At 43.0% G+C, this 20000-nt stretch overlaps 2 protein-coding genes and 1 long non-coding RNA gene across 14 annotated transcripts in view; 2 read left to right on the top strand and 1 right to left on the bottom strand.

The window, feature by feature from the left end:
- Positions 1–11484, bottom strand: part of LOC123516267 (cyclic AMP-dependent transcription factor ATF-1-like) — a 46055-nt gene extending 34571 nt beyond the window's left edge. For 2 of the 5 annotated variants that reach the window (XM_045275519.1, XM_045275520.1), the window contains exon 1: positions 7234–7324. In XM_045275519.1, the coding sequence (XP_045131454.1) occupies positions 7234–7309 (76 nt within the window). In that variant the 5' untranslated portion in view covers positions 7310–7324. Of the gene's footprint in view, positions 1–7233; positions 7325–11363 lie in introns of those variants that run through there. The other 3 variants (XM_045275523.1, XM_045275526.1, XM_045275527.1) reach the window with 3 other exon arrangements.
- On the top strand, positions 9072–11192 carry LOC123516270. The gene is made up of 2 exons (XR_006678137.1): positions 9072–9447; positions 10159–11192. It is a non-coding gene; the product is annotated as an uncharacterized LOC123516270 (long non-coding RNA).
- Positions 11485–15912: 4428 nt separating the features above from the next.
- LOC123516264 (ankyrin-3-like) overlaps positions 15913–20000 on the top strand; it is a 15184-nt gene continuing 11096 nt past the window's right edge. Inside the window, exons 1-6 of one of the 8 annotated variants that reach the window (XM_045275510.1) lie at positions 15931–16011; positions 16279–16738; positions 17095–17196; positions 18069–18167; positions 18738–18836; positions 19125–19223. In XM_045275510.1, the coding sequence (XP_045131445.1) occupies positions 16660–16738; positions 17095–17196; positions 18069–18167; positions 18738–18836; positions 19125–19223 (478 nt within the window). In that variant the 5' untranslated portion in view covers positions 15931–16011; positions 16279–16659. Of the gene's footprint in view, positions 16739–17094; positions 17197–17325; positions 17342–18068; positions 18168–18737; positions 18837–19124; positions 19224–20000 lie in introns of all 8 variants that reach the window. The other 7 variants (XM_045275512.1, XM_045275511.1, XM_045275515.1 and 4 more) reach the window with 7 other exon arrangements.

The following is a 20000-nucleotide window of genomic DNA, read 5'->3' as shown; positions in this document are numbered from 1 at the left end:
TGTGTGTTGTGTTTGTTTTCCCTGACCTATCCCACTGCTCATCATCTTGCCGAGCTGGAAAAAAAAAAAAAAAAAAAAAAAAAAAAAAATAATAATAATAATAATAAAAAAGGACCTACACTTTGCTCTCATAAAAATGTTCAAAGGCGGCGGAGATTAAAGATTAGTAAGCTTTTTTCTTTATTATTATTATTATTATTACTATTCATTGACGAAACATAATCCTCGTTCATAAATTAATCACAAAAACACATTTGAAAACCTCAATAATTTCTACAAAACCCCAGTAAAAAACTCGAGATTCGAGTTCTTGTGGGGATCTTTTTCCCCTGTTCATGATGCATACGCCAACACTGAAAACCTTGAAAACCGCAACAACTTCCAGTACAGCCAGATAACAGAGGGCTAGCGAGATTCGTGTTCTCTCGAATGTCTTTTTCCCGTCCATGCTGCAAAATTCTTGTTCAGCCAATACAAAAATCTTGAAAATACTTTGGTACTGTACTCATAAAACCGCAATCACTTCCACCACAGCCCGATAAAATAAGTCGCGATTCTAATTCACGTGGGGTGTTTATTTCGGTTTATGAAGCTTAACACTTGTTCAACCAACAGTATAAAACCTTGAAACCACCCTTGCGAACCTAAATAACTTCTACAGTAACTGCAAAACCGGATAGAGATAAAACACGGATATATTTCAGAATACAAATCCATCTCCTATCTTATAACACTTTGTCTCCAATCCATCTGCTCTGCCCACCCTACTCTCCACAACGGTATCCTATCCTAGCATTATCTATCTTCTTAGCTGTGTGCCATACCCTATCCAACCCTATCTTAATATGTCTTTCCGTATCCTGCATCTCCTAACAAGCATACATGGTATAAAAAAAAAAAAAAAAAAAAAAAAAAAAAAAAACTTGCTCAGGCGAATCGTCTTCTCATTAACTAGAGGAATTAAGGTGTGGTTTAGGAAGGAAGGAAGGAAGGAAGATCACACACACACACACACACCGCGTAGTGTAGTGGTTAGCACGTTCAACTCACAATCGAGAGGCCCGGGTTCGAGTCCCGGTAGGCGGCGAGGCAAATGGGCAAGCCTCTCAATGTGTGGCCCCTGTTCACCTAGCAGTAAATAGATACAGGATGTAACCCGAGAGATTGTGGCCTCGCTTTCCTGGTGTGTGTTGATGTGGTCTCAGTCCTACCCGAAGATCAGTCTATGAGCTCTGAGCTCGCTCCGTAATGGGAAGACTGGCTGGGTGACCATCAGGCGACCGAGGTGAATTACACACACACACACACACACACACACACACACACACACACACACACGAATTCGAAAGAGATAACACATTGAATAGAAAATAGCTACTGTAATCAAATAATCAGAGAGAGAGAGAGAGAGAGAGAGAGAGAGAGAGAGAGAGAGAGAGAGAGAGAGAGAGAGAGAGAGAGAGAGAGAGAGAGAAATGGTTCCTCCTCATTCATTATTCATCTCTGGAAATTGTCAGGTGACGGATGAGGGAGTGAATTTCTGATTTGAATTTTTTATCGCGAAAGGTATGAACGGAGGAGGAGGAGGAGAGGAGAGGAGAGGAGAGGAGAGGAAAGAAAAGGAGAGGAGAGGAGAGGAGAGGAGAGAGAGGAGGAGAGGACAGGATAGGACAGGACAGGACAGGGCAGGAGATTAGAGGAGAGGAGAGTAGAGGAGAGGAGGAAGGAGGAAAGGTGGGGAGGAAAAAAAAAAAAAAGGAGAGAGAGAGAGAGAGAGAGAGAGAGAGAGAGAGAGAGAGAGAGAGAGAGAGAGAGAGAGAGAGAGAAAGAAAGAAAGAAAGAAAGAAAGAAAGAAAGAAAGAAAGAGAGAAGAGAGAGAGAGAGAGAGAGAGAGAGAGAGAGAGAGAGAGAGAGAGAGAGAGAGAGAGAGAGAGAGAGAGAGAGAGAGAGAGAGAGAGAGCATTCCCTGAAGAACTCTTATTTCTAGTTCGTCACTGTCAGAGCTTTCCTGCGCACTGCAAAGAAGTCTGTTGCGAACTTTGATGTCAGGAAGAGGAGGAGATTCGCCACAGCAGCGTCACGTGGAGACACCTGTCTCTCAACACACGAGAGAGAGAGAGAGAGAGAGAGAGAGAGAGAGAGAGAGAGAGAGAGAGAGAGAGAGAGAGAGAGAGAGAGAGAGAGACGTGTGTGGTGATTGTGAGGGAATGAAGAGAGGGAGTAGGTCGGTACTTTGAATGTAAAAAAAAAAAAAATGCAATATGATCTAAGAGTTATGGCGATAGAGAGGTACATCACTTAATGAACTCATTACTCACTGACCAAGGCGTCCAGATAACACACTCCAACAACACTTTTGAGTAAATAAAAATAATTACTGACGCAACTGACTTCAAAGAAATGGACCGCTTCTCTTGCTGACAGTGACGCCTTTTCACACTAGACGTTTTTAGAGCTCTACAAGAACCGGTAGGAGTCAAATATATACAATACATACTAGGTGATGGTACGTACGACATGACAGCACTGATGGTAATGCTGACGGTACAGTGTGCGTACAAACAAGTAAAGAAGCGACTGGAGGGGGAAAGCGTGTGACAATGTCAACAAAAGATGTAACATGTAAACGGTGCAGTGAACACGTTTAAGTGATAAGATAAGTGAAAGTTGAAACCACGCTGATAACACGATATGCAACAGAGAGCCTCTATCCAGGAAGTCGACTGAACGGTAGGGGTGTTTGTGTCTTGAAGAATGGGAAATAGGAGTGTGTGTGGGGGTGGGTGCACAGTTCAGGCTGGCTGGGTGGGAGTTTTAGGGGAGGGGTTAGTCACGAGAGGAGGAGGATGATGGTGAGGATTTGGAATACAATGCTAGTAGGAGTCATAAAACCACCACACAAATAAATAGAATATAATGAAAAGAAATAAAGGAAAAAATAATAAAGAACGCCAGAACAATCATACACATATATAGACGTGAGTGACCATTAGACGAACGACGCAAACAAGTAAATTAATGTCGAAGGAAAACGGACCATAATAGGAAAAAAGGGACGGAAGGTGATCAATACAGTACGCGGAAAGAAATCAGAGGCGCAGGAATGGTGTCGTGAGGGGGATGAGTTACGTAGGATGTGATATGCATTTCCTACAACACACACACACACACACACACACACACACACACACACACACACACACACGGCCCGGTAGCTCAGTGGTTAGAGCGCTGGCTTCACAAGCCAGATGACCGGGGTTCGATTCCCCGGCCGGGTGGAGATATTTGGGTGTGTCTCCTTTCACGTGTAGCCCCTGTTCACCTAGCAGTGAGTAGGTACGGGATGTAAATCGAGGAGTTGTGACCTTGTTGTCCCGGTGTGTGGTGTGTGCCTGGTCTCAGGCCTATCCGAAGATCGGAAACAATGAGCTCTGAGCTCGTTCCGTAGGGTAACGTCTGGCTGTCTCGTCAGAGACTGCAGCAGATCAAACACTGAATTACACACACACACACACACACACACACCACCACCACCATCACCACTATTAACGATGAACAGATACACAACCAAAGAAACCACCACCTCTCCCTCTTCTTTCCTCCTCCTCTTTATAGCAAGCGGGTCTCATTAAGCCGTCTGAGGAAAATCGGCTTAGAAAAGGAGGAGGAGGAGGAGGAGGAGGAGGAGGAGAGATGAAGTGGGGAAGGGATAAAGAAACGGGAGGGGGAGGAAAACGAATAAGGGAAAGAGGGAGTAATAAGAGGAGATAGGTAAAAATGTGTGTGTGTGTGTGTGTGTGTGTGTGTGTCTGAGAGAGAGAGAGAGAGAGAGAGAGAGAGAGAGAGAGAGAGAGAGAGAGAGAGAGAGAGAGAGAGAGAGAGAGAGAGAGAGAGAGAGAGCTACTATAGAATGCAGTGTATACCTAACCTCACCTAACCTCTCGTGTCATCCATCTCCAGTCTAGCGGTCACGTCCTCACCTCACCTATCACATACAAGCAAACAGTTCCCAAATCAATCTTTTCATTATACAGACATAACCACGACTTACGCCTCGGTGAAATTCTAGAACTAATGTTTTTTTTTTCCTTAGGTGCTGCTATAGTATGTATAACAGCGTATGAGGTAAATGGCACGCTATAGTGTTTAATATCGTGTTAGAGTACCACCAACGAAAGTATATCAATAAAAGAGCAGCGTGTGTTATTAATTGTTATAAGCACAAGAACTTTAGTACAAGTGAGGAAGCACACGCCGAACTGACTTGAAAATTGTATTACAGAGGAGGAGGAGGAGGAGGAGGAGGAGGAGGAGGAGGAGGAGGAGGAGGAGGAGGAGGAGGAGGAGGAGGAGGAGGAGGAGGAGGAGGAGGAGGAATAATACTAAAAGAAAAGAAGAAAAGGAGGAAAGGTTAGGAAGGATAGGAGAAAGAGAAGAAAAAGATTGTGGAAAAGAAGGAAAGAGCGAAATACCACCACCACTAGCACCACCATCACCACCACTACCACTCATCACCTGCCAAGCCTACAAGTTCGATCCAAGGAAGGGAAACATAAGGGAACCGATTCAAGCCCTCCAGGAGCCAAGGGTGACGTCAGGCTACCACTTCCCCTTCCTCACCTCTTCCCCTCAAGGTCACCCAGGCCCTATCTGATCAATAGTGGGTTTTCCAATTCATGTAAAATCCTGTACTCAGTTCTTGAAGAGACACGAGTGAAAAAGTAACAATTGGTATCGTGGTAATAATAGTAGTAGCGTGACTGTTATTATTAGCTGTGGTGGTGGAAGTAGTGCTGTTGTTGGTGATAGAAACGTGGGCTGTTGCGCGTTTCTAATCAATGAATACCTACGTAGTGCGAATGTATGTAGGTCAGTAGTGGCATCATGTGCACGAATCTAAATGAAAACAGTAACATTCTCTCTCTCTCTCTCTCTCTCTCTCTCTCTCTCTCTCATATAACGTCACCAGTGTATTCCCTCCTCCCCTTCTTTGCAAGCCCCACGGTTCTCATCCTGCACTGTTTGGGAAGCCCAGCGAATCCTCGTTTTCTTAGCAGCGATACAATGAACCCGACTTAGCCAAGGGGACGCCGAGGGGAAGGGGAACAAGGCACGTTGGCCGCTGCCAGGGAGGAGGGGAAGAAGATTGGGGAGGATAGGACACTATGTGGAGGAGGGGGAGGAGATCTATAAACAAAGCAGACGTAAATGTGTAGTTGCCACGTGCTGGGGTGGATAGAAGGTAAATATTAAGAGAGTGAGAAGCTGAAACAATACCTTAGGATGACGAAGGCGAGGTAGGAAGGCAAACACCCACAATAATTTTAATTACTCATGATAGTGTTTGGTGAGAGAGAGAGAGAGAGAGAGAGAGAGAGAGAGAGAGAGAGAGAGAGAGAGAGAGAGAGAGAGAGAGAGAGAGAGACTCACGTCAGCTACAATGAAAAGGAAAAACCAACAGAAGGAGTATCACATTCAAATTTCAAAGTAATACTAGAGAGAAAAAATCAAGATCTAAATCATACGAACACACACACACACACACACACACACACACACACACACACACACACACACACACACACTAAAAACATAGAAGCGAGAAAATAATCCTTCCTTTCTTGAAAAAAAAAAAAAAAAAAAAAAATCAGGGCACCGAAGTGACACCAAATGAAAGTCGAGACAAAGGAGAACAAAAGACGAACACGACATAGAAGAAACACACACACACACACACACACACACACACACACACACACACAGTACGTAAAAAAGCACGATAACACACTATCTTTCCTCCAATGCATACAGCATAAAGGAACATGACGTCATCGACCTTCCCTTCCTTCCCCTACTCCACCAATTACGTCATGGCTCCCCCAACCCCTCCCTTGCAGATGACGTAATACTCACATCCACACCACACTACCCAACTCCGGAATAAACCGCACACCCACACCCACTCACAAACCCCCAACTCATTTCTCCCCCACACCCCGATCTTAACTAATCCAAAATTCTAATGCTCATCATGATATCCCCTCTTTCATCCCCAAACTTTTTCTTTTCCTCCCTGAATCACCCCCTTTCCTCTACCATCACTCCCATCCACACACACCACTTTCTTCCCCCCACCCACCCATCCACCCCCAAACATTGCCTCATCACAGTTCGCTACTATCATATTCATCACCCAGTGTCATTACCAGTGCCGTTACCACCACTATCACCACCACGCTCTCTCGCAGCTGTTGCGATTGTGGCAGAAGATAGAAGTCGGCGATGGTGGAAGTTTTGACAAGGCAACACTATCACCACCACCTCCATCACTTCTGCTACTACTACTATTATCACCACTACCACTACCACTTCTACTACTTTTACCACCATCGCCACCGCTACCAGTAAAACTGCAGCAAGAACTGCCACTGCAAAAAAAAAATAAAATAAAATAAAAATAAAATAAATAAAAACTAAATAAATAAATAAAATATATAAATAAACACTACTGGTGGCATAGTGGATAAGGTGGTGAGCGAGGGATCGGGCAGACGTCCACCCGTAGGTTCGAATCCCATCACATACCGCTTTGAAGCTATGCCATTTGTCGAGTGGTATAAAGTTACTAACATGTCGCCATAATATCCAGGTTCTAGGTGGTTACACCAAAGATGCGCTTGGGTGGTGATATGGGCCCTAATATGGGTACCTCTATAAATAAAAATGCCTGCGCCACTAATGGGAGGAAGGTAAACAGCGCTTCCCACATATACTCTTCAAGTATGCCTACAGGCGCTATAGGCCATAACATAAAACACACACACACACACACAATGTTCAGTCAAAGAAGCCTCACAAGGTATGGACGGAGAAGAGGAAAATCAATGTTATTCTTGCCTATTTCCTTTTTTACCATTGTTTCGTTTCAGTTTGCGAGAGAGAGAGAGAGAGAGAGAGAGAGAGAGAGAGAGAGAGAGAGAGAGAGAGAGAGAGAGAGAGATCTATTAGAAAAAATATCTAAACCATACAAATTTAATTTTGGAGTGATATCTACATAGTAAAATATCATAATCACTTAACAAAACTGGAAGAAAACGTAATTAAGATATTAAAAAAAAATGACAAACAATTTTCTAGCGATAAACAGCCCATACATCAAATAAAAATAAAACGAAGTAGATATCAAGCATATCTTTGGAAATTAGGTAACAAACTGGCTCGTAGATAACATACCAAAGGTCTCGACCCTGATGTTGTTGTTAGGGCTATGAAGATGTCTATGCCGGAATGGAGTGTGCTTTTGCCACATGTACCGTGAGCAATCGAGACCAAAGCTTCGACACTCCAACAGACATTCCACCCATTCTTCAGAGTTTCCAACTAGATGTTCTCTCGAAAACATAAGTTTTTCCTTGTCTTTAATCAGTAAAACTATTCTTGCAGATCGCAATATAAAGTGTAAATCGCATTCCAAGAGTAGATACATGACACATAGATAACCAACCAAAGTACGATAGCACCGACTGTGTGTGTGTGTGTGTTTCACTGTTTGATCTGCTGCAGTCTCTGACGAGACAGCCAGACGTTACCCTACGGAACGAGCTCAGAGCTCATTATTTCCGATCTTCGGATAGGCCTGAGACCAGGCACACACCACACACCGGGACAACAAGGTCACAACTCGATTTACATCCCGTACCTACTCACTGCTAGGTGAACAGGGGCTACACGTGAAAGGAGACACCCAAATATCTCCATCCGGCCGGGGAATCGAACCCCGGTTCTCTGGCTTGTGAAGTGTGTGTGTGATTTGACGGGACACAATAATGTCACCTGTCTCGACACAGTCATACGAAAAAGACTATATCAAATAAAATAACTATCCAATTCTACGTAATAGTAACTATCCCTTTATAATAGTGTCGCCTCATTCCCACTCTCTCTCTCTGCGCCAGTGTGTTCTTTCTTAAGTAACCCAAACTTCATGCATTCTTTTCTCCTTTATTCTAGGCTGATAAAAGAACGCTTAATATCAAGCATGCCTTATCTATGATAGTCCTCTCTCTCTCTCTCTCTCTCTCTCTCTCTCTAATGATTATTAGAGCAAGCATGTTGTCAGGGTGACTCCTCGCCTTTGACAGGAAGCGCTCTCTCTCTCTCTCTCTCTCTCTGAGATTCTCCTCACAACCAAGACAAAGCCACAATCTAACAAACTCAGCCACTGTCTTGGCAGAACCCTACCTTCCTTCCTTTCCTTCCCCTTCCACCACCTCCGTACCTTTCCTCCTGCTGCCTGCCCACCCTCACGTACACATTATAATGCACAAAATACGACCTGGTACTACCAATACGTGGTCTGGTATACTATATAACGCAAATAATATGGTCTAATGTGCACGCCATGAATGCCGAGGCCACACATAAACAAGGGTGATGACGTCATGGTTGACACACGCGGCGGTGACGTCACTGCTCTCAGTCCCGCCGGTCCGCTACCATCGCCCTCACCATCATCACCACCAGATATATTTAACCCACCACCGCAAGATGCCTTCTGTTTAATGCCAAAGTACAAATATGCACAATTTCCCACATACGCCACACGAGTGCACCACAGCAGCGAGGGGCTGGTTCATGACACGCGGCGCCCTCCCATTGCTGCAGCATTCAATGAATACCATAACGTAGCATATACTTAAAAGGTTTACGAAATCCTTATTAGGTACTTTATGAGCAACAACAAAGTACTCATACACTTATATAACCGAAAATTAATGGATTACACCTCTAAAAAAGATACACAAATAAAATGCAAATGAGTAAAATACATCACTTTATATATATATATATATATATATATATATATATATATATATATATATATATATATATATATATATATATATATATATATATATATATATATATATATATATATATATATATATATATATATATATATATATATATATATATATATATATATATATATATATATATATATATATATATATATATATATATATATAGAGAGAGAGAGAGAGAGAGAGAGAGAGAGAGAGAGAGAGAGAGAGAGAGAGAGAGAGAGAGAGAGAGAGAGAGAGGGACACACACACACACACACACACACACACACACACACACACACACACACACACACACACACACACACACACACGGATATATATTTCTTAAAGATGTACGAACATGTGTAGCTATTAGCTGCTTACTTTTCCACAAACAATCACTGTCCGTCCCCAACCACTGTTACTTTATAGCAAGGGGCGGCAGCGACATGGCACCCTTCACCATTTCCGCCACCTCCGGTATACTCTCCCACCTCCACTGGTACGAGCCTGCGAGGCTCTTCAGTCCTCAAACGCATTCAACGAGACCACACACCGACACCACCACATAACAGCCTGCTGATCGCCGGCTGGTCACCAAGTGCACCAAACATTTATCATTATCATTATTATTATTATCATTATTCGTCTGCCCTATAATTTTTTTTTTTTTTAATTGCCATGCTGATCATTATTATTTTCTTTTTATTTTGTAATTTATTTTTAAGACGTTTATGCCTCCAGACCAAACATTTATAAGTCATAACAAAAATCATTATAATTACTATAACAATTATTACTAACAAGCATACTACTACTACTAAACTACTACTACTACTACTACTACTAATAATAATAATAATAATAATTTGCATTATCATAATCATTTCCTTGTTAAAATCCCCTTCTATTCGTCGTTGTTTTTAAACACACACACACACTTTTTTTTTATTTCTTTATTTATAAAGGAAGCTTTGTCTGGCTGTCTGCAGTCTACCAAACAGATCACCGCAAGTCTTGCGAGCAATGAGTAGAACACACACACACACACACACACACACACACACACACACACACACACACACACACACACACACACACACCAGACAAATTACTACACGTGACTTCCCACAGTTGCATCTCGCCCTATCCTGTATTTATCAAATCACAATCACATCTTTTGATTTATAACGCCATTGTCTGAAAGATGGCTTTCCAAAAATATTGCATTATAACTTAACAGTATTTTAGCTTCATGGTATAATGACAGTCTTATCAACAACCTCCATACAATTTTTGCTCCTCCGATAAGGTGCATCCGGTCTGCCACTCCCCCATCCCATCTTCAAGCTCCGCCTACAGCCACCACACTACACCACCATCAGCTTCAGCTACCTCCCGTCGCCAGCCAGTCAGCCACTCCGCCTGTGACACCTCACGGACAGGAATGAGGCAACACAGCCCTCTTCCTCCCCCGCGACGTACCTACGCGACCAGAGAATTTGCAATCAATCTATCGGGAATAACTAACTGTCCCCGCACCCCGCACCTTGTAGTCCACTACCACCACCGCCTTGTTCGGCCTTTCCTGTATTATTCAAGGTGCTAGTCCACTTTTTGTCTGCCTCAGAGTGGCAACTGAGCAGCACCCACTTGCCCTTCCTTAATTCGCTTATGAAAAATATAAAACAATTAAATGGATTTCCTAACTAGATAAACATCCAAAACAATGAAAAAAAAAAAAAAAAAACGGTGCTCAATCCACGACCACACGCCACTGCAGAGGCGGCAACACATCACAAGATTTGTCAGGTGTGCTGCGGCTGCCGCCCACGTAGCAACGCATGACAGGGCCACGGCAGGCCAGCCCGCCTCACATCATGCAGCTACAAGACGGTGTACGCCCGCCACGTAACAACTTCCTTCGTGTACATATTTTACCCACGTAAATGAAAATAATATGTGAGCGCGGGAAGTGTTAACATGTTATCAGAGTATCTGAACGAAGCCCCACCAGTGTGCTAGGCCGCTACCAGTCAGACCTGCCACACCAGGTTTCCGCACCACGGCCCTCGACAGTGGACAGTCACGCGCAGCCCTCCTACATTCGGCACGTAATTAGCATCATACCAACCCATAACTCTCATTAAGTGAGAAAAAAAATGTTAAGAAAGGCAACAGTTGGTGCGCAACACCTGCGTAGTGCACCTGCAGACATTGATTATCTTCCGCCCCCTAACAACATACTGCCCTTATTGGCACCATTGCTTCACCTGACATCTAGTGTTCAACACTAATGGCGTAATTACGTCGCTCTGGTTATCTAATAAAGTATCAGCACCACGACGGTCTTGTTTCCTGTAAACCCGCGACTGTAGCTTCCATTTCTCTGCGCCATTGCCTACAGTTCTCATATGTGGCCATGTTTATCGCCAAAATTTGGGCGGAGGCCTACGGTGCCGTGCCGGGCGGTCGAACGGATGACAGGATGGCGGGAACTTGTTGATGGGGACCTACCTGGCCGTTACGTCGACAGTCGGGACGCTCAACTCGAACTCCTACTGGAAGATGAGCGGCTACGTCAGGGTCCACGTCAGAGCTCCGTCACAGCGTCACACCGGACCCCCGCCCGCCCGCCGCCACCCGCCCCTGTATTGCTCCGCCACCAAGATTGCCACATGTCACCACGCTTCATGATATTTCATTAAATTTCGCACCAAAGGTCACCGTTACTTACAAAATATTATCGATAATAGCAATAAGCATCGTTTACTCGTATACTTTTGTTATTCATATAAAATGATTTAATATTCTAAAAGATTATACAATAACTAGGATGACTCATGCATGGTTTACAAAGTGGTTCCTGAACGGATGTTAAATAAATTATTCCTTAATGTTCACGTGATATGAAAGGTTTCATCTCCTTACCATACGGCGATATAAACATGATTTTCATTGGCTGATTTCAGTTGAATTTCACTTCCCTATTGGTTAATAATAACTAGTACTATTCCCTGGAAAGGTATGACGTAAGCTCGTAGGATCTTCATATGTAAAACTGTAATGACAAGATATTTTGACTCGAGAGACATATCATGCAGATGCGCAGTAAACATTTCGTTTTATGAAAAATCTACTCCGCAATATCTATCGAGAATTCGAGTAAGTTTGCAGAACTACTTGAGTCGGCGCACGGACATCTGTGTGCGGAGGCTCTGGGAAACAACTACAGTAGGAGAATTTCATCATCGCCCCGTAAGGTGTTTGTAAGCACCTCATGTCCTCTGACTGCCTTTTTCATGAGTCTTGAATGTCACCTGCGCTGGAATAATGACATGGTTCAATGCAATGTTTGTCAGGTGACCTACACCCAAACCTGAATATCTCGATGCTCGGGGCAAAAATAAATAAATATACACATACTATATGCAAGAGAAAACGAAATATTTGAGGGGTACCTTAGCCTTGCACTCGCGCACTAAGACAACATTACCTTCATGTTATAACATGAGTATGATGAAACATGAACATGGCGTTACTATTGGGTCCTGCTTTATTTGAGGCGATGAGAGCAGCAGACGACAAGGAGTCGAGCCACACACTGCCAGGTGTTGGCTGTCCCTCGCAGGGCGCCACAGGTGTCCCAGCACCTGCCGCCTGCACGCCCACCCCACCCAACTAGCAAAACAGACATCCCGTATAGAAACTTCATACACGTTGACTTATTCTCTAGAGCTAATGAAGTGGCTAATAAATTATTCCTTTATGTTTCATGGATATTTTCTCTAATGACATTTATCATTAATATCATTATTATTAATAGCCTATGCAACAATTCATGATCATCACCTGAGTGATCCTACCGGAATATATATATATATATATATATATATATATATATATATATATATATATATATATATATATATATATATAATTATTAAAAAAAGGCAAAAAAAGAAAAGAGCTGAGTAATTAATTCTTCCATCGATCGAGTTGGATTATGCTGAATAACTTGAACTTACATCCATTTTTTTTTTCCATCACTGTACGGGACAATAAAGTAAAGGGAATCTCTCTCTCTCTCTCTCTCTCTCTCTCTCTCTCTCTCTCTCTCTCTCTCTCTCTCTCTCTCTCATCAGGTTGCGGGAGAAGATTCTGATGGGGAATGAGATTAATGGAAATGAAAAGTGTGGGAGGAAAGGGGATGATACAAAATGATGAAAAGATTAACTTCATTTGTATTATTTTTCTTCCTTGCTTGTTTACTTATATAATCTCTCACTTGATTTACATATTTATTTATTCATATGATTATAATTGTAAATAAATAAATGAATAAATGTGTGTGTGTGTGTGTGTGTGTGTGTGTGTGTGTGTGTGTGTGTGTGTGTGTGTAAACGGAACATTCTAGTGAAGATGAAGCATGCTGATAGACAGTACTAGACCAGACATAGTGGAAAGGGTGCAAACACAAGCCACATTAAGAAACATCAAGAAAGAGTTGCCATGTAGACGAAACATTAAAACAAGTAAGAAGAGATGAAATACCAAGGGGGAAGCTTATCCTTTAAGCTTATCCTTAAAAAAGATTATAGAAACGGACGTGAAGTGCGAAAAGATCAAGGAACAGAGAAAAACAAAATTTGTATGTCTGTACATTAACTCCCTAAGCAGCAATTAAGTGACATTTTGAATAAAAAAAAAAAAAAAAAAACTGATAATGCAACCGAACATAAGTTGTAAGTTTATGAAGATGAAACACACACACACACACACACCCAGTAGCTCAGTGGTTAGAGCGCTGGCTTCACAAGCCAGAGGACCGGGGTTCGATTCCCTGGCTGGGTGGAGATATTTGGGTGTGTCTCCTTTCATGTGTAGCCCCTGTTCACCTAGCAGTGAGTAGGTACACCGTACACGGGATGTAAATCGAGGAGTTGTGACCTTGTTGTCCCGGTGTGTGGTGTGTGCCTGGTCTCAGACCTATCCGAAGATCGGAAATAATGAGCTCTGAGCTCGATCTGTAGGGTAACGTCTGGCTGTCTCGTCAGAGACTGCAGCAGATCAAACAGTGAAACACACACACACACACTACACTACACCGCGTAATGTAGTGGTTAGCACGCTCGACTCACAATCGAGAGGGCCGGGTTTGAGTCCCGGCGCGGCAAGGCAACTGGACAAGTCTCTTAATGTGTGACCCCTGTTCACCTAGCAGTAAATAGGTACGGGATGTAACTCGAGAGGTTGTGGCCTCGCTTTCCCGGTGTGTGGAGTGTGTTGTGGTCTCAGTCCTACCCGAAGATCGGTCTATGAGCTCTGAGCTCGCTCCGTGATGGGGAAGACTGGCTGGGTGACCAAAAGGCGACCGAGGTGAATAATTACACACACACACACACACACACACACACACACTTTAACTTGGTTACCCTGAAAAATACACACACACACACACACACACACACACACTTTAACTTGGTTACCCTGAAAAATACTGAAAGTTTTAAAAGAAAATGTACTTTGCAAGAATAACTATTGTATTTGTTTGCTTGGTGCTATCAGGGGTTTTAACAGGGGGCGCTTAACGCCCAGGATGTTCACAAGAAACGAGCGTGCAATGCGCGCATGCAAAAAAAAAAAAAAAAAAAAAAAAAAAAAAAATTGCACTTGCAAGATCTTTTCGCTTACAACTTTTTTGCACTGTATTATAATTACACAACAAACGCTGAAGAAATCTAAATGGTTAAAACTGGAAATGGAAGAAAGCTATAGTCATCTTTGGTAAGCATGAAATGGCCCACATAAGGACAGTGTTGCTGCATGGAAAACCTACCAGGCAACTTGCAAACAGGGAAACGTTGCACAGATGATAGCAGCATAAAAGAACTTTCAAAGCACTACAGAGTTGACCTGAAAACAGAGGAGGTTCTGGTGCAAAGAAACTTTCTTGCCTGGAAAATAGAGGCTGGATGTCCACACAAAGATATATTGTTTGTGCACAACCTCCTTGATTCAGAATTTTTGCACTTGCACGATTTTTTGCTCACAAATTTTTGGCACTATTAGAATTACACAGAAAACACAAAACATCTAAATGGTTGAAAAGCAATATTGTTAGTCTCCTGTTATTACCGTAATGGTAATGTTAGCCTTTAAATCACAGGTGTCAAACTCAAGGCCACACCTGGCCGTTACTGGTGGAAAGGATTGCATTGGATAATACGCGCTGACAAAGAGTCTCCACCTTCCACTCTGAAGTGAAGGGAAACCAAATGATTGATGATGAATAATGACAAGTTATATAATTATCTATTTAATCTCATATTCCTGCATATTTATATTAAATTTGTCATCACTAAAAAAAAAAAAAAAAGATTACATCAAATAATTTAGGTGGGCTTAAGAATATTTTAGGTCCATGGGTGCTATTGACATTTTACATAATTTTACATAAAATTATGTAAAACGGAAGAAAAAGAAAAAGAAAGTAAATAAAGGCGTATGCTTAGTACTGTACTGTCATGTTCACCGGTAGGCCTAGAGGCGGTAAAAGAAGCACATAACAGTCCACAAGTGTGCAGTACAGGTAAAAACAGTGACGCTTACTGTTACAGTTCAGTTGTTCTGTGATATATTCTAAATAAATAAATAAATAAATAAATAAATGAAAAGCAAATATATAAATAAGATAAAAGGTATCAATCAAAAGTTCAGATCAAACGAATTTATACTATATCTTGCTTAAGGAGGAATGATTATCAATGTAAATTGTACTTTTGTAAAGAGTGAGACTGGATTACGGACCAGAACACGTGTCTGGCATACATGTGTACGTAAATATCTCCGTAGTAAGTACAGAAAGGATCATACTAGTCTGTTAGTCATTCCAGGAAAATAAGGGATGAATCCTGTCCACTCAGCGCATCGTTATCGTTACCAGGAAGATGGGATCACCACATCCCGCTACCAGAGCCCTCTGCTGCCAAAAGTCTGAGGGAGTTGCGGGCGTGAATGTAAGTATTATTAAACAAAGTGGGCGTGTGGGGGGGAGGGATGTGAGGTGATGGCGGGAGTCTGTGGGTGCCTCTCGGCGTGGCAGGTCACGTTCTCAGTTCTCCCTTCCTCCTTACTCCGGCACAAACACTCGTGCCGCCCAGTGGTGATGCTCTCCCAGTTTATCAAAGGATCACAGACCGCGATCGAGAAGAATTAACTTGCAACATTAAAAGGAGTTTCTCACAGCAAGACATCGAACATTCAAATGATTTAGCCCAGCTGTGTATAAGTGGAAAAATTTGATTGGTAGTATTAGTAAACACTTCGATCACAAATCACCAAGTGACAAAAAACAAGTTGAGTGCGACGGTTTCCCTACTATTCATCTATTACTATTGTTACTGTTACTATAACTTCCTTTCTGGTGAAGGTAGGGGACAAACGTGCAACCTGGGTACAAAGATCAAGGACCTTGGAAACACGTTGGTCACCAGGGCGAGCAGTGTGTTGGATGTTGGCCACACCAAGGTCTTCGACCTTGGGCATAGTACCTCGCCGACCAGCGCAGCGTTAAAATAGCATTGCGGAACAGACGAAATATAGTGGACTACAGATACTCTGCGTTTTCTTGTGCCTTCTGTCCCCCCATCCCGGTCAGAGGCAGGGAAGCCACACTGCTCTGTACCTGGCACCTGCACTTGGCACTGTGGCTATGATTGCGTGCCTCTGCTGTTTCTCTATATAGTCACCTGGCTAACGCGCATGCCACCTGGCGGGACACGGAACGCCCTCCATAACACCACGAGGGAAAATGGCATTCCGGGTGAAGGTAGCGGCCTTGCTACTGACAGTCCTCAATATCCTGCCCTCGTTGACTGGCGCTTCACCGGGTGAGTGTGAACAAATAGTGAGCAGGTACCGTCTTTCTGGATATGGTCATCGATACGAGATGGGGGAGATGAAAACACTGTTTAAGTGTGTGTGTGTGTGTGTGTGTGTGTGTGTGTGTGTGTGTGTGTGTGTGTGTGTGTGTGAGAGAGAGAGAGAGAGAGAGAGAGAGAGAGAGAGAGAGAGAGAGAGAGAGAGAGAGAGAGAGAGAGAGAGAGAGAGAGAGAGAGAGAGAGAGAGAGATGAATGTGATATTTTTGTTTTCCTCGGAATCCCTGGTGGCTAGTGTTTGTGTGTGAGGTACGTAGTACATGACTGGTAGATCAGTGTCCCCAACTGCCTCCTGCCCCCGCCGCAGGTGAGGCCGCGGTACTGATATCGGCAGCGCGGGAGGGACGCATACAGGAAGTCAGGGCGCTGCTGGACGACGGTATTCCAATCGACAGCACGGATGAAACAGGTATCATTATCACTATTATTATTATTATTATTATTATCATTATTATTATTATTATTATTATTATTATTATTATTACTATTAACATTATTATTACTAATAGCGGTGAGTCATGTCTCATCTCATTCGCAGCCTCTCGTCACCAACAGTAAGTACGGAACCATGTCAAGAAACTATGATCGTTCTTCCCACCAGCAGCAATCTTATAAGTGTGTGTGTGTGTGTGTGTGTGTGTGTGTGTGTGTGTGTGTGTGTGTGTGTGTGTGTGTGTGTGTGTGTGTGTGTGTGTGTGTGTGTGTGCATGCTAGCTCAAAATTAACAAATGGTCATAGATAAACAAAGTTGAGGTATATATATATATATATATATATATATATATATATATATATATATATATATATATATATATATATATATATATATATATATATATATATATATATATAATATATATATATATATATAAATGAATGAATGAATGAATAAATAAATAAATAAATAAGCAAATAATTAAATAAATAAATAAGAAAATAAATGAATGTTATAATGATGATGATCATCATAATCAAACATTTTAATAATTGTACTTAAGCTCGTGATGCAGCACTACTTTATAAATTACTTCAAAGTCATTTCAAATAGTTTGTTCTCGGCCTCATGCCAGGCCAAAAGTACCTCTCTCTCTCTCTCTCTCTCTCTCTCTCTCTCTCTCTCTCTCTCTCTCTCCCACCACCCTTAAATAACCTCTGCAACAAAAATAAACAGTCAACAAGGCGTCACATAGAACAAGTGTTCCTGGTGAGTGACCTTTGAATAGACCCCACGGGATGCATGGGGTCCCTCTGAGACTGAGGGCGGTGATGTGACTCCCGCAGGGCAGACAGCGCTGCAGGTTGGTGCCCGCAGCGGCAGTCTGGGCGTTGTGCAGGAGCTCATCTCCCACCAGGCCAACATGTCCGTGAGTGACAAGTGGGGTGAGTCTGAAGACTGTAGCGGCTTGCGTAGATTGCCAAGGTGAGGGGAGGGTGGAGGTGGCAGAGTTTTGACATGGGTGGCGCCTGGTGGAATGGTTAAGTTTCAAGATGTCCGCGGGATGGTTGATGGCAGGGGTAGTAGTTGACACGGGCGTAGAGCGGCACGAGTTGTAGTTATGCATAATTTGGCATGAGTGACACAGGGCACCAGAAAGTAGTTGGGGGTAGTGTGCTTTGTTAGATGGCTCCGTGTTTATGCTGTATAGTCTCCTGTACTAAATCTTCCAGCTTACGTAGATGAATGTCCAAGCTCTTGTGAACTACATAATAGTGTAAAAAATTACTCTTCTTAATAATCGCTAGTTAGTTTTGGCTTTATAGTAATGCTGCGTCGCTGTCTTCTTGCTGATGAAGCTTATTTTCGTATTTAACCAGCTTATACAAAATGTTCATGTTTATTGCGGATCTACACTTCTGTGATTACTTTGTATACGCAATTAACCCTGTCAAGCAGAGCTGCCACCTTCAAAACAAAACGACACATGGATCAAAACACACCCTCCTCCCCAGGAAAGACTGCATTGCATGACGCCGCCTCGTTTGGCCGGGAGGACATCGTCACCCTTCTACTCGAATACGACGCCGATGTGGCAGCTGTCGACGCCGCTGGTTAGTATGCCTCCCATGACAGTAAATATTTACACGTGATTCGGCTTTATAGAACATGAATGGCTGGTCATGAGAAAGGAAATACAACGTTTTTCTTTCATGTTATATTGATTACTGATAAACATACAATTTTTGGTGGCAATCAAAAGGAGCAATTGGAATATTTGAATGGTTTATGCAACACAAACTTTTAATACCGTGCTATATCAAGAATCATTTTAAAAGTAATTATGTTAAGTCAGGGGAATGAGTCTGTCAGGAGGGAATGACGCACTGGTTCTGCTGCAGGGAAGGTGGCGCTGCACGAGGCAGCCTGGCTGGGGCGGAAGGGAGTGGTGGAGGCCTTGCTCGCTCACAACGCCAGTGTTTTCGCCACTGACAATAATGGTAGCTATGCCTCTTCTCATATTTGTCTAATATACTGTATCATCCTTCCCTCATACATACTAACCTCTTTTGCTCTTTCTAACTCCTATCTAAACGTTTCTGCCTAAATCTTCAAACAAACTATTCACTGTTTTTCCCAGCTTCACACAAACTCTTCGCACTAATGAAACTAACAAGGAAATCCCTTCCCCTTCCCACCCGCAAGTCAGACTTCCTGTGCTTATCCCATTCATAAAAACCAAGCCCATTTTTTCTCCTCATTTACATGTTCCACTTTTTCTTTGCGTGCGCGCGCGCGCGTGTGTGTGTGTTTGTGTGTGTGTGTGTGTGTGTGTGTGTGTGTGTGTGTGTGTGTGTGTGTGTGTGTGTGTGTCCTCTAATTACAGCCAAAGCGCCGTCTACCATAAACCACCAACCACAACCGTGATTACCTTATCTTTCCCAAATAATTCTGCTCCTTCCTTTATGCACTCCGTCACCACCTTCCCCGGGAGATGAAGGAGAGACCGTGGACACCATCACAACCCCCCCTCCACCACCACCACCACCACCCTAACTATGAATCGTCTGTACTAGTTCTCCCTAAGTTATCACACGTTGGAATTTCCCCCTCACACGTCCCACTCTGTTTATTTCCTCTACATCCTCCTCACTCTAACCCACGCGGGGTTTGCTAAGGTACAATGTTAGGAGGGGGCGTTGCATCATAGCTACAGCGGGTGAAGAGGCTCGCTGTTCAGGGAGACGGGTACCGCAGGACAAGGGTTGCTGTGAGGC

The sequence above is a fragment of the Portunus trituberculatus genome, chromosome 40 (genome assembly GCF_017591435.1).
Source record: "Portunus trituberculatus isolate SZX2019 chromosome 40, ASM1759143v1, whole genome shotgun sequence".
NCBI lineage: Eukaryota > Metazoa > Arthropoda > Malacostraca > Decapoda > Portunidae > Portunus > Portunus trituberculatus.
This window is presented reverse-complemented; position numbering and strand designations above follow the sequence as displayed.